Source organism: Vidua chalybeata, chromosome 23 (assembly GCF_026979565.1).
Source record: "Vidua chalybeata isolate OUT-0048 chromosome 23, bVidCha1 merged haplotype, whole genome shotgun sequence".
Classification (NCBI taxonomy): Eukaryota; Metazoa; Chordata; class Aves; order Passeriformes; family Viduidae; genus Vidua; species Vidua chalybeata.
Window position 1 is genome coordinate 1,866,951 of NC_071552.1, and position 11,333 is coordinate 1,878,283.

Sequence of the window (11,333 nt, forward strand, 5' to 3'; positions counted from 1 at the left end):
AAATATTTAGGCTCTGAATTCCCAGAGCTCATGTTTAAAATGACTGAGATTTTCAGTCTATCTGAGCGTTGAATTTGGAGTGTAGAGCCTAATTTTAGACTGAAACCCTCAAGACTTGGCCCTGGATGGTTAAAATCTTTGTCTTGGGCTAAACACCTGCATGAAAAATCATCGGAGCTTCAGACTGACCTCAGACCTGAGCAGAGAAGCACAAATTTATGAGAAAATGAAAGATCTAATTCTTCCTGGAGCACCTAACACTGAATTCCTGGTGCAGCCTTCACCGAGGATTTCCCTCATTTATCCCTTTGCTCTTTAATTCTGGGTCAGGGTGAGATCTTTGCAGCAGTCAGTTCAAGATCTAATATAACATAACATAACATATTCTATATTTAGAATATAGAATATATATTTTCTGTCCCCTGGTTGCTCTCCTGCAGCAGGTGGCCCATCGGATGCAGGTGATGAGAGCTCTCAGCATTTCCCTGGAAGGCAACAAAGCAGCAAATCTCAGCTCAATCCCAGGCGTTCCCGCTAAATGAGGGATTTATTCCCTCATTTTCTGGCTGGCTTTGGGGGAGGAAGGAGGTTTGCAAGGAAAATGAGGAAATCCAAAGGCTGGGATGAGGCACTGAGCACCTTTTGCATCAGCTCCACGCTGTGGAGGTTTGAACTGGACGATTTTGGGGATTTTTTTTTTTTTTTCCCACCCCAAATGATTCTGTAGGATGGCAGGGCAGGGAGTGGATTGAGCCGCTCCATCTGAGTCACACAAAACTCCCCAGCTGCCTGGACTCAACTTCCTGCCACAAAATACCTTTGAGGAGGACATCAAGGAGGTCTGAGGATGACAAGGAGCCAAGTTCAGGTAGGATATCTGCAGCTGGGGGAGCGGGGATTCCTCTGGGAGCATCCAGCAGGCTGCAGCTCTGTACAGGTGAAGAGACCAGAATGGTCAATTTCCAGCTGAACTGGACTGAAATGTTTTTGGTTTTTTTTCTCTGCTGGGTTCTGGGAGAACCTCAGAGACTTGAAATGGGGCTTTAAGTTTGTATTTCTAATTGAAATCTTATTATATTATTACATTTATTGCATGTACTCTGGTGGGAACTCTTATCTGACAGAGGCAAAAAAGACCCTGGAAAAAACAAAAGAGCTGTAACTTTTTTTTTTTTTTTCCTGTTTTTAAAGCACTGAATATTTGCTTAATCCTGGAAAATAATCCTGGAATTAGACATTGCCTCTGTAAAGCAGCCATAGTTACCTCCCGAGGAACATCCTGTGCCTGGGGTTTATGAGTCTGAAGCAAACACATGAGCTCTGTGTTCTCCTCGAGTTTTGGGCAGGGAGTGGAGGTTTGACATGAATTCAGAACCTGCAGGTGACAGCAAATCCTGGGGTTGCACAAGGACAGGAACACTTAAGCCAGGGTAGAGATCTGCTGTGGCTGGTGCTCACCTGCAGCTGGGGCTTTGCTCCCATCTGTAGCAGGCAGAGAATTCCCTCCAGGATTTGGGCTTTCCGGAGCCTCAGGAACCTCCCCGTGCCGGTGTCCCTGGCAGTGCTCTGGCATTCTGTCACCAGCACAGTGTGGGCAAGAGCAGCACAGTGCAGGGGTGTCAAACCTGCGTGGAACACCCGTGGGAAAGTCAAAGCCAGTGCCTGGAGCAAGTCTGTATTTAGAGATTTGGGATCTAAACCGAGCCCTGTGCAGCTCAGCTGTCCCTCCTACCACAGTGGTCAGGCAGATCCACGTCCACACGCACCCCGTTGTTCTTGCAGCTTTTCAGGACCTGAAATGAAGAATATCCAGGTGATTCCTGACCTTTGGCAGTGCCAAAAATACCCTTCCCCCCCCCCCCGCCCGCCAAACCCCGCTGTAACCACATCAGAGCAGAGCTATATGGAAAACCCCGAGTTATTTCAAGCACCAGAACGTGCACGAGTTGCTTTTGCTCAACAAAACCACCCAATTTACCTCCAGAACTCTCAGATACCCGTTCTCTGCACACAGGTGGAGGGGAGTTTTCCCAGAGCTGTCCTGCTCGTTGACGTTGGCTCCCAGGGAGATCAGGTCACTCACCATCAGGTGCTGGTTCTTTTCTGCAGCAAGATGTAAAGCAGTCTGAGAAGGGAAGAAGGGCACAAAGTTGCAGTGAAAGGCAAAAATAGTTTAAAAACAACAACATTTTCTTAGATGCCGAAGTGGGGAGTTGGGATTTTGGGGCTCTGTTCCCACTTGTGCTCCATCACTCCCTCCCCATTCCCATTTTCCCTTCTTCTCCAGGACAGCAGAAGGATTCTTGGTGCTTGGCTGGGTGTGAAAGAGGATTGCAGGGTGATAAAAAGTGACTTTTTTTTTTTTTTTTTTTTTTTCCCTTGGCAAATCAGCCTCCTACCCTTTTCTCTGCATCCTTCTCGTCGATCTTGTTGAGGGATGCAAATCTCTGGGCCAGGGCAAAAGTCAGAGCCCTCCTTCCCTGGGCAACAGCCTTGTGCAGCAGCCTGGAAGAGAACTCAGTTGGGAACAATCAGAAGAGAAAGGAGGGGCTGAAACACCCCAAAGGAGGGGCTGAAACACCCCAAAGGAACAGGGAGAATGTATTTTAAAGCATAAAATACTAATGCAGGAAAATCCTGAAATCTGGGGATATTCAAGGGTTTATTGCTCTCTGTAGGAACAATGCAGTCGGTGATTTTGTCTGCCAGGATTTCTTGCTCCTCCCCTCTTGCTCTCATCCCATTCCTCTCCAGGAGCTGATCCTTGCTGCCTGCAATCCCTTTCTGTGCAGGGAAATGGGTGCAAGATCCCTAAAAGCTTAGGGAAGGGAAATACTCGCTCTTAAAAGGAAAAAAAATCCCATTTCCCAAAGAAAAAAATTCCCAAGGAAAATTTCCAAACTGGAACTGAGTCCTGTGGAGGAGGAGAGCTCAATTTCCTCTGTGTGCTCAGTCTCACTCAACAACTGAAAGAGCACAGTTTTCAAAAATATAGTACCATTTACAAAATTCACTTTCTACCGAATTTCATCCCAAAAAGACTCTTTGATTTTTTTTTTTTTTGTGAATTTGGGTGTGTCTTCCTTTCCTCAGGGAGGAAAATTTAATGCAGGCATTGATTGTACTTATTTACTTGTTCTTCTTGTAGCAAAATATCCTTAAATATGGCTGAGCAACTCTGACACTTCTTGCTGTATTTGGGGTTTTTTGGGGTGTTTTTTTGTTTGTTTGGTTTGGTCTGGTTTGGGGTTTTTGGGGTGTTTTTTTAAATGGATTTTTGACCCTATTTTTCGCCATTCAGTAGAACTCAGAATGATTTGATTTAGTTTGTGCTCCTGCCTTTGAGTGCTCTTTTGAGTGTACAATCATTATGAAAGTGAGTTTAGGAGTGAGGAAATTTTTGCTTGTGAATTAACGTGGGAGTGGAAATCTCTTAATTTCTTCATTGTGATCAATTTCATTCACGCATGAGGAATTTTTGTTTATCATCTAAAAAATTGCAGGAAATACTTAGGTAGGTGGCTTGTTTGTTATTTGCTGAGTGACATAATTGCTGAGAAGTGAAATTTGATTTTATTCTTTGCACTGGAAATCATTATTCTGAATGGAACGTGGTTCTTTAGGGAAGAGGCCAATGCTGTGCTTGGTTTTCCCTGTGTGGGGTTACCAATATTTTAAATTTGGGACAGGAATTTATCTCTTTCTTTCTCCCCAAGATAATTCATAAATCATGCCATGCTTTCTGTCAATCTGATCTGATTCCAGCTATCCCAATCTACCTAAACTGCATGGAGCCTAATTAGATAATTTAATTTTTTCCTTATAAATAGCTATTTTGTCCCCATTCCAGGGCAATACTGGTTTTTACTGGGATCAGGAAAAGCTTTGTTTTCCTTTCATTTCCAGCAGAACAGCCACTCCCAGTTCTTTGGGAATCTGTGCTCCAGTTTGTGGTTTTGGGTAATCCTCCCATCCATTTTTATTAGCAGTTAAAATACAAATAATTACTCTGAGAGTGTCTGCAGCATGGAAAATATCTTTTTTCATATCTTTTTTTTCCCCCAGTACTTATTTTTCTTGATTTTAATTTTCTCATGAATCCCTACACCTACATTCACCCTTAAATATTTTAACACCCTGAGTTTATCCTGATATCAGCTGTAGCTCAGGAACATTACTGAAAATACAGAGTATTTCTGGTTTTTAATATCTGCCTAAAATTCTGTGTACTGAGTCAAGTTTGAGCTTCCCCTTGAGCAGAGAAGCTTTAGATCAGAGGTCAGGGCAAAGTGATGCCCCCAGGGGACAGAAATCCATGTATTTCGACAGAAAAATCGAGGACCTGTTGCCATTTTCATCAGGAGCCAGCAGTTTCTCCTCTGGGATGTTCCTCAGCGAATTTTCCTCCCTGCGCAGCTGGAACTGGAAGAAGGAGAGGGCAGAGAGGTCCTGCCTGGTGAAGGAATTTGGGGTCAGCCTCAAATGTCCCTCCACATCTGGAGAGCCCCTGGGAGCTTCCAGCAACATCTCTGCCAGGCTGGGGAGTGCAGGCGTGTCCTGGGACGGAGAGTTCCTCAGGAAACATCCCTGGGGTGCAGAATTCCTCGAGAAACCTTCCTGGGGTGGAGAATTCCTCAGGAGACCTTCCTGGGATGGAGAGTTCCTCAGAAAAATTTCCTGGGATGGAGAATTCCTCAGGAGACCTTCCTGGGGTGGAGAGTTCCTCAGAAAAATTTCCTGGGATGGAGAATTCCTCAGGAGACCTTCCTGGGGTGGAGAATTCCTCAGGCAAATTTCCTGGGGTGCAGAATTCCCCAAGAAACCTTCCTGGGATGGAGAGTTCCTTGGGAAACCTTCCTGGGGTGGAGAATTCCTCAGAAAACCTTCCTGGGGTGGAGAATTCCTCAGGAAACATCCCTGGGATGGAGAGTTCTTCAGGAAACATTCCTGGGGTGCAGAATTCCTCGAGAATCCTTCCTGTGATTGAGAATCCCTCAGGAAACATTCCTGGGGTGCAGAATTCCTCAGAAAACATCCCTGGGATGGAGAGTTCCTCAGGAAACATTCCTGGGGTGCAGAATTCCTTGAGAATCCTTCCTGTGGTGGAGAATTCCTCAGGAGACATTCCTGGGGTGCAGAATTCCTCGAGAGTCCTTCCTGTGATGGAGAATTCCTCAGGAGACATTCCTGGGGTGCAGAATTCCTTGAGAATCCTTCCTGTGATGGAGAATTCCTCAGGAGACCTCCCTGTGATGGAGAATTCCTCAGGAGACATTCCTGGGGTACAGAATTCCTCGAGAATCCTTCCCGGGAGCTCGGGCGAGCATCCTGCACCCACCAGCTGCTCCCTTTCTCGCCCGTCCTGGAGAAGATTCCGGGCGAGCCGGACCTTTGGGCTCTTTCCTGCTGCCCACGGAAGGCAGGCTCTGGCTCTCCCCGCGGGACTGGGTGGAAATCTCTCAGGCAGGGCTCGGGGTGAAGCTCTGCTGGGCCGTGCTGCCTCCCCTGCAGGCCCCCAGCTGCCTCCTTGCTCCCCGCGCTTTCCCACCGGCAGCTTCGCGGCTCCGCGGAGAATCCCTGCCAGAACCCGTCTGGCACGGGATGCCGAGGCTCCTCCCTGAGCTGGCTCTCGTTCAGATCCTCCTGCAGCACCTCCACCAGGATGTCGAGGTCCTCCAAGCCTTTGGGGGTTTGCCCAGCGCTCTGCTTGCTCTGAAACAGCAACAGGAGCCGGGCAGGGAGGAAGAAAGGGGAGGGAAGCAGACATGAAGTGTCCTGTCCTCCCTGGGTGATAGAACAGGAATTCTGCCCCAGGAGCCTGGCACAGCGGGGTTCAAGGTGTTCTGCATACCTGTCTAAGCTGTTTCTCTGTATAAGGGTGAGATCTCCTCTTCTCTGCTGGAGAAAAAAAAAGGGAGGAAAACGTTCAGAGCTGAGGAGAGGCACACACAGAGCAGAGATTCCCATCAGTCCTGCCCCAGACAAGAGGCAGATAAGCCAGGCAGGGTGGTGATGCACAGCTGGCCTGCTGGAGTGGAAGGGAGCCAGCAGGGACCACTGACCATGGCTCAGGAGAGCTCTGGCTCTTTGGGTACCTCACAGTGATGATCCTACTAGAAAAGGAGGCTCTGTTACCAAGTGAGGCGTTTCCAAACCTGTTTTTCCTGAGGATCCTTTGGCTACCATCTTCACTGAAGAGGATTCCTGAGGAGACAAAACCGCCCAGCTTCAATGTGAGAGGCTTACACGGAGGAGAAGATGAAACAGTGGCAAATATTGTAACATGAACAGAGTGAAATTGCCTCCTGTGCTATGGGTTTTGCTCAGCAGGGGCTGCAGGTGGGGAGATTTCCCCAAGTGGGTAATTCATGGCAGTTTTATAAAGATCTTTACAGCAGCATGGGAGTTTTTGGGCTGTTTTTGCAGGTTCTGGAGCGATATTTTTACTGTTTATTGGGCCATCTTTGCCTTGATTGAACAATGTACAGCATCCATGAGTTCCTGCTGTCACTGCCTTGGAACTGTCCCTAGCCCAGCCCTCATTCTGTTTGAAATTTGATTTATTTCTTCACTTTTAAAAGCATTGATTTGGTGGCTGGAAGAGGCAGCAGCTGCAGGTGTGACCCCTCCAGAACACTCCGTGGGCTGTGGCTGTGTGCCCCAGGATGCTGCAGCCCTGGCAGGAACCTTCCCAACCCAATCTCTTAATTTCTTCATTGTGATCAATTTCATTCACGCATGAGGAATTTTTGTGTATCATTTTAAAAAATTGCAGGAAATACTTAGGTAGGTGGCTTGTTTGTTATTTGCTGAGTTACATAATAGCTGAAAAGTGAAGTTTGATTTTATTATTTGCACTGGAAATCATTATTCTGAATGGAACGTGGTTCTTTAGGGAAGAGGCCAATGCTGTGCTTAGTTTTCCCTGTGTGGGGTTATCAATATTTTAAATTTGGCACAGGAATTTATCTCTTTCTCCCCAAGATAATTCATAAATCATGCCATGCTTTCTGTCAATCTCATCTGGGATTTCTCACCTTGCCAGGAGCTGGGTCCAAGCCTTTGGAAAGTCGGATTTTCCTCAGCAATTCCCGCACTGGCATCTTCACTCTCACACCCATGTAGCGCTTCTGAGGGGGATCAGAGCTAAGTTCAGAGTCTGGAAAAGTCACAACACAATGCTGAAAGTAACAGAATTGTCTGAGCTGTTGGAGAAGGGTGGGAGGATGAGGTCAGCCTGGGGAACGGGCTCTGATTCCCGTGTTCATCATCACTCATGGGAAATTCCCACATTTCCCTGCTTGTTCCTTGGCTCTGCTCAATAATTCCTTTAATGAACTCCTCCTCAGTTTTCCTGCGTGCCACAGAGCGTGGATTTGCTTTTGGGGAATGTGTCAGCAGTGTTTAGGTCTCTGCCCCTCTTACACTCTGATTTTCCTGTGTTGTGGTAAATCTGCCTTTGCAGTTTCCTGTCCTGTGGTTTGTTGAATTGTTATCAGTGCAGCAACGAGGAGCAGAATTTGTTCAAAATTAAGATAAGGATGCTCTGTCCAGTGGCTTCCCCCCCCGTGGCTCTCAGTGTGTTTGGAGGTTTTTGTGTGTTTCAAAGCAAAACAATGATTTTCTGCACTGAAATGGAACAGTTATTTGAGAATATACCTCGTTGTCCAAACAGGCTCTCTCTTTGTCAAAACAAGCTGCTCTGTGATTGTTTGTGTTAGGTCTCCTTGCATCTGGTGCCTGCATCCCCAAACTTGAAAGACTTGCCCAGATTAGGAGCTTAAATCCACTGGCTTTTGAAATACCTTTTATGTAACTCTGGCATTCACGTCCTTGCTTTGTGTGTCCCCCTGCTTGGAATAACCTTTATCTAAAATGCATTCAGTAACAGATATTACCATGAAAAATTACGGATTTAACGCATCAGGTCAGGATTTTCCCAGTAAAATACACCATGGAGAAAGCCACAGCTCCACGGGAAGCAGAGCGTGGGATCCTGAGAGCAGGGAGAAGCTTTCTGTTCCCACTGCAGCTCGTGGAATAAAAACAGCTCTTGTGATCAAACACAGTTCAGGATTAAACAACACAGCAGCCTGAAATGAAAAAGGTGCTGTTAAATAAAACATGAGGTGCCAGAACCAATATTCCTGACCAAAACCCGCGTGTGGGATCTGGCTGGGCTCTGTGGAGGGGAACCGGGGGAGCTCAGCAGATGGGAATGGTGCAGCTCCCGGGATGCCTGAGAGGAGCAATCCTGGCAGGGGAACCAGCCCCACAAGATGTGGTTTCTTGTTGCGTGATTTTGTTTCCCTTCCCTGCTCCAGGCAACGAGAGCTGACACCCCTCCAGCAGGAGGGAGGCGAATCCCGAGCAGCAAATGGTGCCTTTGGAATGGAGATGGGGCTGTTGTTTTGTGCTGCGATTTCTGGCACTTCTCAGTGTTTAACCTACCACTGAATAATCAAAACACTGAGACCTCGAAAAGCAGAGTTTGTTTCTCAGACTGTTCTAGAAATGATTCCTTTCTTCATAAATTGGTGTTTTGACAAGGAATTATTTACTGTTTGAAGAGTATTTTAAAGGTTTCTTTGAAAAGTTTTATAACTAGCCAGTGAGATTGCTAACATGTTGTTATCTGGGAAGGGTTTCCAGTGATAGAGCAGATATATCCTGGGAACTGAAGCACTCTGCAAAGGCAATGATTCACCAAACTCACTTTGCTGCGACTTTGAAATGTTAATAATTCCGAAGGTCACGTCTATCACCTCGCTGTTAGTTCAGAACCAAACTTGCAATTCAGAACGCAAATGAGCAGCAAAGCGCTGGAGATGGGCAGAAATGACGGAAAATTGGGCATCCTTTGGAAACCGGGGCAATTTCTGAGCTCAGCAGCAGAACACGGCAAAATCCAGCCAAGCCTGAGCAGGGGAATGTGCTGAACGCCTCTGGGATTGCTGAGCTTGGTTCGTGCTGCTCAGAGCCCCAGGTCACTGCGCTTCATCAGCTGCTGCAAGAAGCACAAACTAGGAAATGGGAATAAAGATTTTTTTTTTTTTTCTCTTACCAGCAGGAGCAGGCATCCCTGGAGGGTTGCATGGAGGAGGAGGGTGGTAGATCTTGGGACTCGCAACGTTCAGCTCAGTTAATCCAGAGTCTGGCAGAGATGGGCTCTGCTGGAAGCAGCTCTTGGGACTGGCAGTTTCTCCAGGCAGTGGAGATCCCTGGCCTGGGCTGTAGCCACAGATTTCACTTTCACTCATGTTTTGGTTGACCAGCAGCTCAGGACTCATGCAGACTGTTTGCAGCATCTCCACGGTGTGTGTGCAGAAAAAGGTGAAAGAGAAGAGAGGAGGAAAAAAACCCTGTTCAGTTGTGTTTAAAAAAAAAAAAAAAAAATTAAAAATCAATCCAGTATCACATGGAGACCATGGCAATGTAATTAATCCTCCAGTGTAATTAGCTGAGTCCAGCTTCCCTCTTGTCTTTGGAGCAGCAAGTTCCAGCAGGGGAGGAATAAAACCAGCCTTGGAATCCCAGCAGACACTGGAAGCAGCTTTTGAGAGTTTCTTGGCTGCAGTTCTGCTTTGCTCTTTATACTCAGGTATGGTTTGGAGGATGGCAGCCTGGGAAGGCTCCACCCTCTTTCCTTACAACCCTGAGCAGCTGATGAGGAAAGGAGTTTTCCTAAGAAAAAGCTTAACTTCAAGTTGAAAAAAAAAACCCTTTTCTCCTGCTGTGTGAAACAGACAAAAAAAAAAAAAAATCTGATTTACTGGAAAGGGAAAAGCAACCTCTCACTTAGGGTTGTGCAAGTGAGTAAAGTAGTAGGAGATCCTTAATTAAATGTTTTGGGAATTCTCAAAGTGCTTTTCATCTGGGATGGGGTGAGTTTTGTTCTCCGTAGCTGGTGCAGTGCTGGGTTTTGGATTTAGCAGGAGAATGCTTTTGATACCAAACTGATGCTGCAGTGCTTGCTCAGTTGTCCTTCCCTCAAATCAAGGAATTTTCCCAGGCAGGAGGTGCAGAAGAAGCCGTGAGGGAGCAGGGCCAGGACAGCTGACCACGGCCAAAGGGACATCCCATCCTGTAGGAAATCGTGCCCAGTATTTGAACTGGGGGGTTGAGGCACCAGTGCAGGGCAGCAGCTGGTGGGAGACCTTGTGTTTATTGTTTGAATTGGGGTTTATTTATCTCTCTCCCCCGCCCCCTCTCATTTCATTCCATTATTTCATTTGTTAAACTGTTCTTATCTCAGCCATGACTTTTTTTACCTGCTCACAGCTCTCTCCCCCTCCCACCAGGGAGAGGGGTGAGCTGGTGACTGTGGGGTATTTGGTGCCACAGGGGTTAACCATGAAAAACGGGGACACTTCTTACAGGAAATCTATTTCCTTGTCACCAGATCTCAGTATCAGATCCCAACTCCATTCCCATGTCCCTGGGAAATGTATTTCACCTTGTGGGCTGGGCCATTTACAACTGAACAAGCAGATATTTCTCTTAAGTACCTAGATTGAAGAAAGGATTACGATGTTATCGGCTGCATCTTCTTCCCTGGCTGTGGCCTGGAAAGCATTCCAGATTTAATCCCAAACAATATCACCTCTGCCATCAGCCTGGGCAGAGAGCAGCCAGACTTTCTGGGGCAGATTTAAAAGAGCAACATCACATTTGTGTTATAATTTAAACTGGGCAGTGCCTCCTCTCCCTGGCCTGAGCAATCCCATCTCCTGCTTTCTCTGCACTGGCTCAGGGATGTTGAAAGGATTATTCAGGTATTGATCAAAGGAGATTTGACGCTTGTAGAACAAGCAGGGAATCAGGAGCTGATCTGCATTGCAGTGGCTCTTCCCTGGCTCCCTGCCCCACAGATTATTGCTGCCTTTAATTAATGGAGCTGGGAACAGGGATGGATAAGGGAGAGGCATGGCTGGAGCCAGGCTTCACCTTCCAAGGCTTCCTCTGTTATCCCTGTGAAATCCCAGGGCTCTGCAGCTCAGGGATTAAAGGCACAGTGAGCCAGCAGTGAGTTTCCTCCTCACTGGGAAGGGATTTGTTAGACAGCCTTCCACTTCCGAGCTGGGCTTTGCCCGTCTGACACAGCCACAAAGTGTCTGATTCCTCTAAGGACGCCTCCTGCTCTTTGGGTAAATATTTTCCTTCCATTTCACCTGCTTTACTTCGCTGATTGCATGAGTCTGGGATGAGCTGGAGGCAGGATCCAGCCCCTCAGTGCCACGAATCCCTGTGGTATCCTGTAACGATCCTGTGCAAGTCTCTAGCACCAGGCACCAGCTCAGGAACTCCTCCAGCTCGCAGAGGTGGGAGAATTT

General features: G+C 47.1%; 1 protein-coding gene across 1 annotated transcript; it reads right to left on the bottom strand.

The window, feature by feature from the left end:
* Nucleotides 1-415: 415 nt before the first annotated feature.
* Nucleotides 416-9,421, bottom strand: LOC128799203 (NF-kappa-B inhibitor zeta-like). Its single transcript, XM_053963421.1, has 14 exons — nt 9,065-9,421; nt 7,038-7,159; nt 6,156-6,204; nt 5,852-5,898; nt 5,287-5,712; nt 4,824-4,932; nt 4,343-4,703; nt 2,400-2,505; nt 1,979-2,125; nt 1,733-1,793; nt 1,459-1,625; nt 1,265-1,375; nt 818-929; nt 416-485 (listed from the first exon to the last, which is right to left on the bottom strand). Exons 1-14 carry the CDS (start codon nt 9,306-9,308, stop codon nt 475-477), a joined length of 2,073 nt encoding a protein of 690 aa, XP_053819396.1. The 5' UTR covers nt 9,309-9,421; the 3' UTR covers nt 416-474.
* Nucleotides 9,422-11,333: the final 1,912 nt, after the last annotated feature.

Coding starts and splice junctions, on each gene's coding strand:
- LOC128799203 (XM_053963421.1), bottom strand. CDS start 9,308: ATGCTGCAAACAGTCTGCATGAGTCCTGAGCTGCTGGTCAACCAAAAC. Junction 4,704..4,823: donor GAACTCTCCATCCCAGGAAG/GTTTCTTGGGGA, acceptor CACCCCAGGAAG/GTCTCCTGAGGAATTCTCCA. Junction 2,126..2,399: donor AGAAGGATGCAGAGAAAAGG/GTAGGAGGCTGA, acceptor TTCCCTTCTCAG/ACTGCTTTACATCTTGCTGC.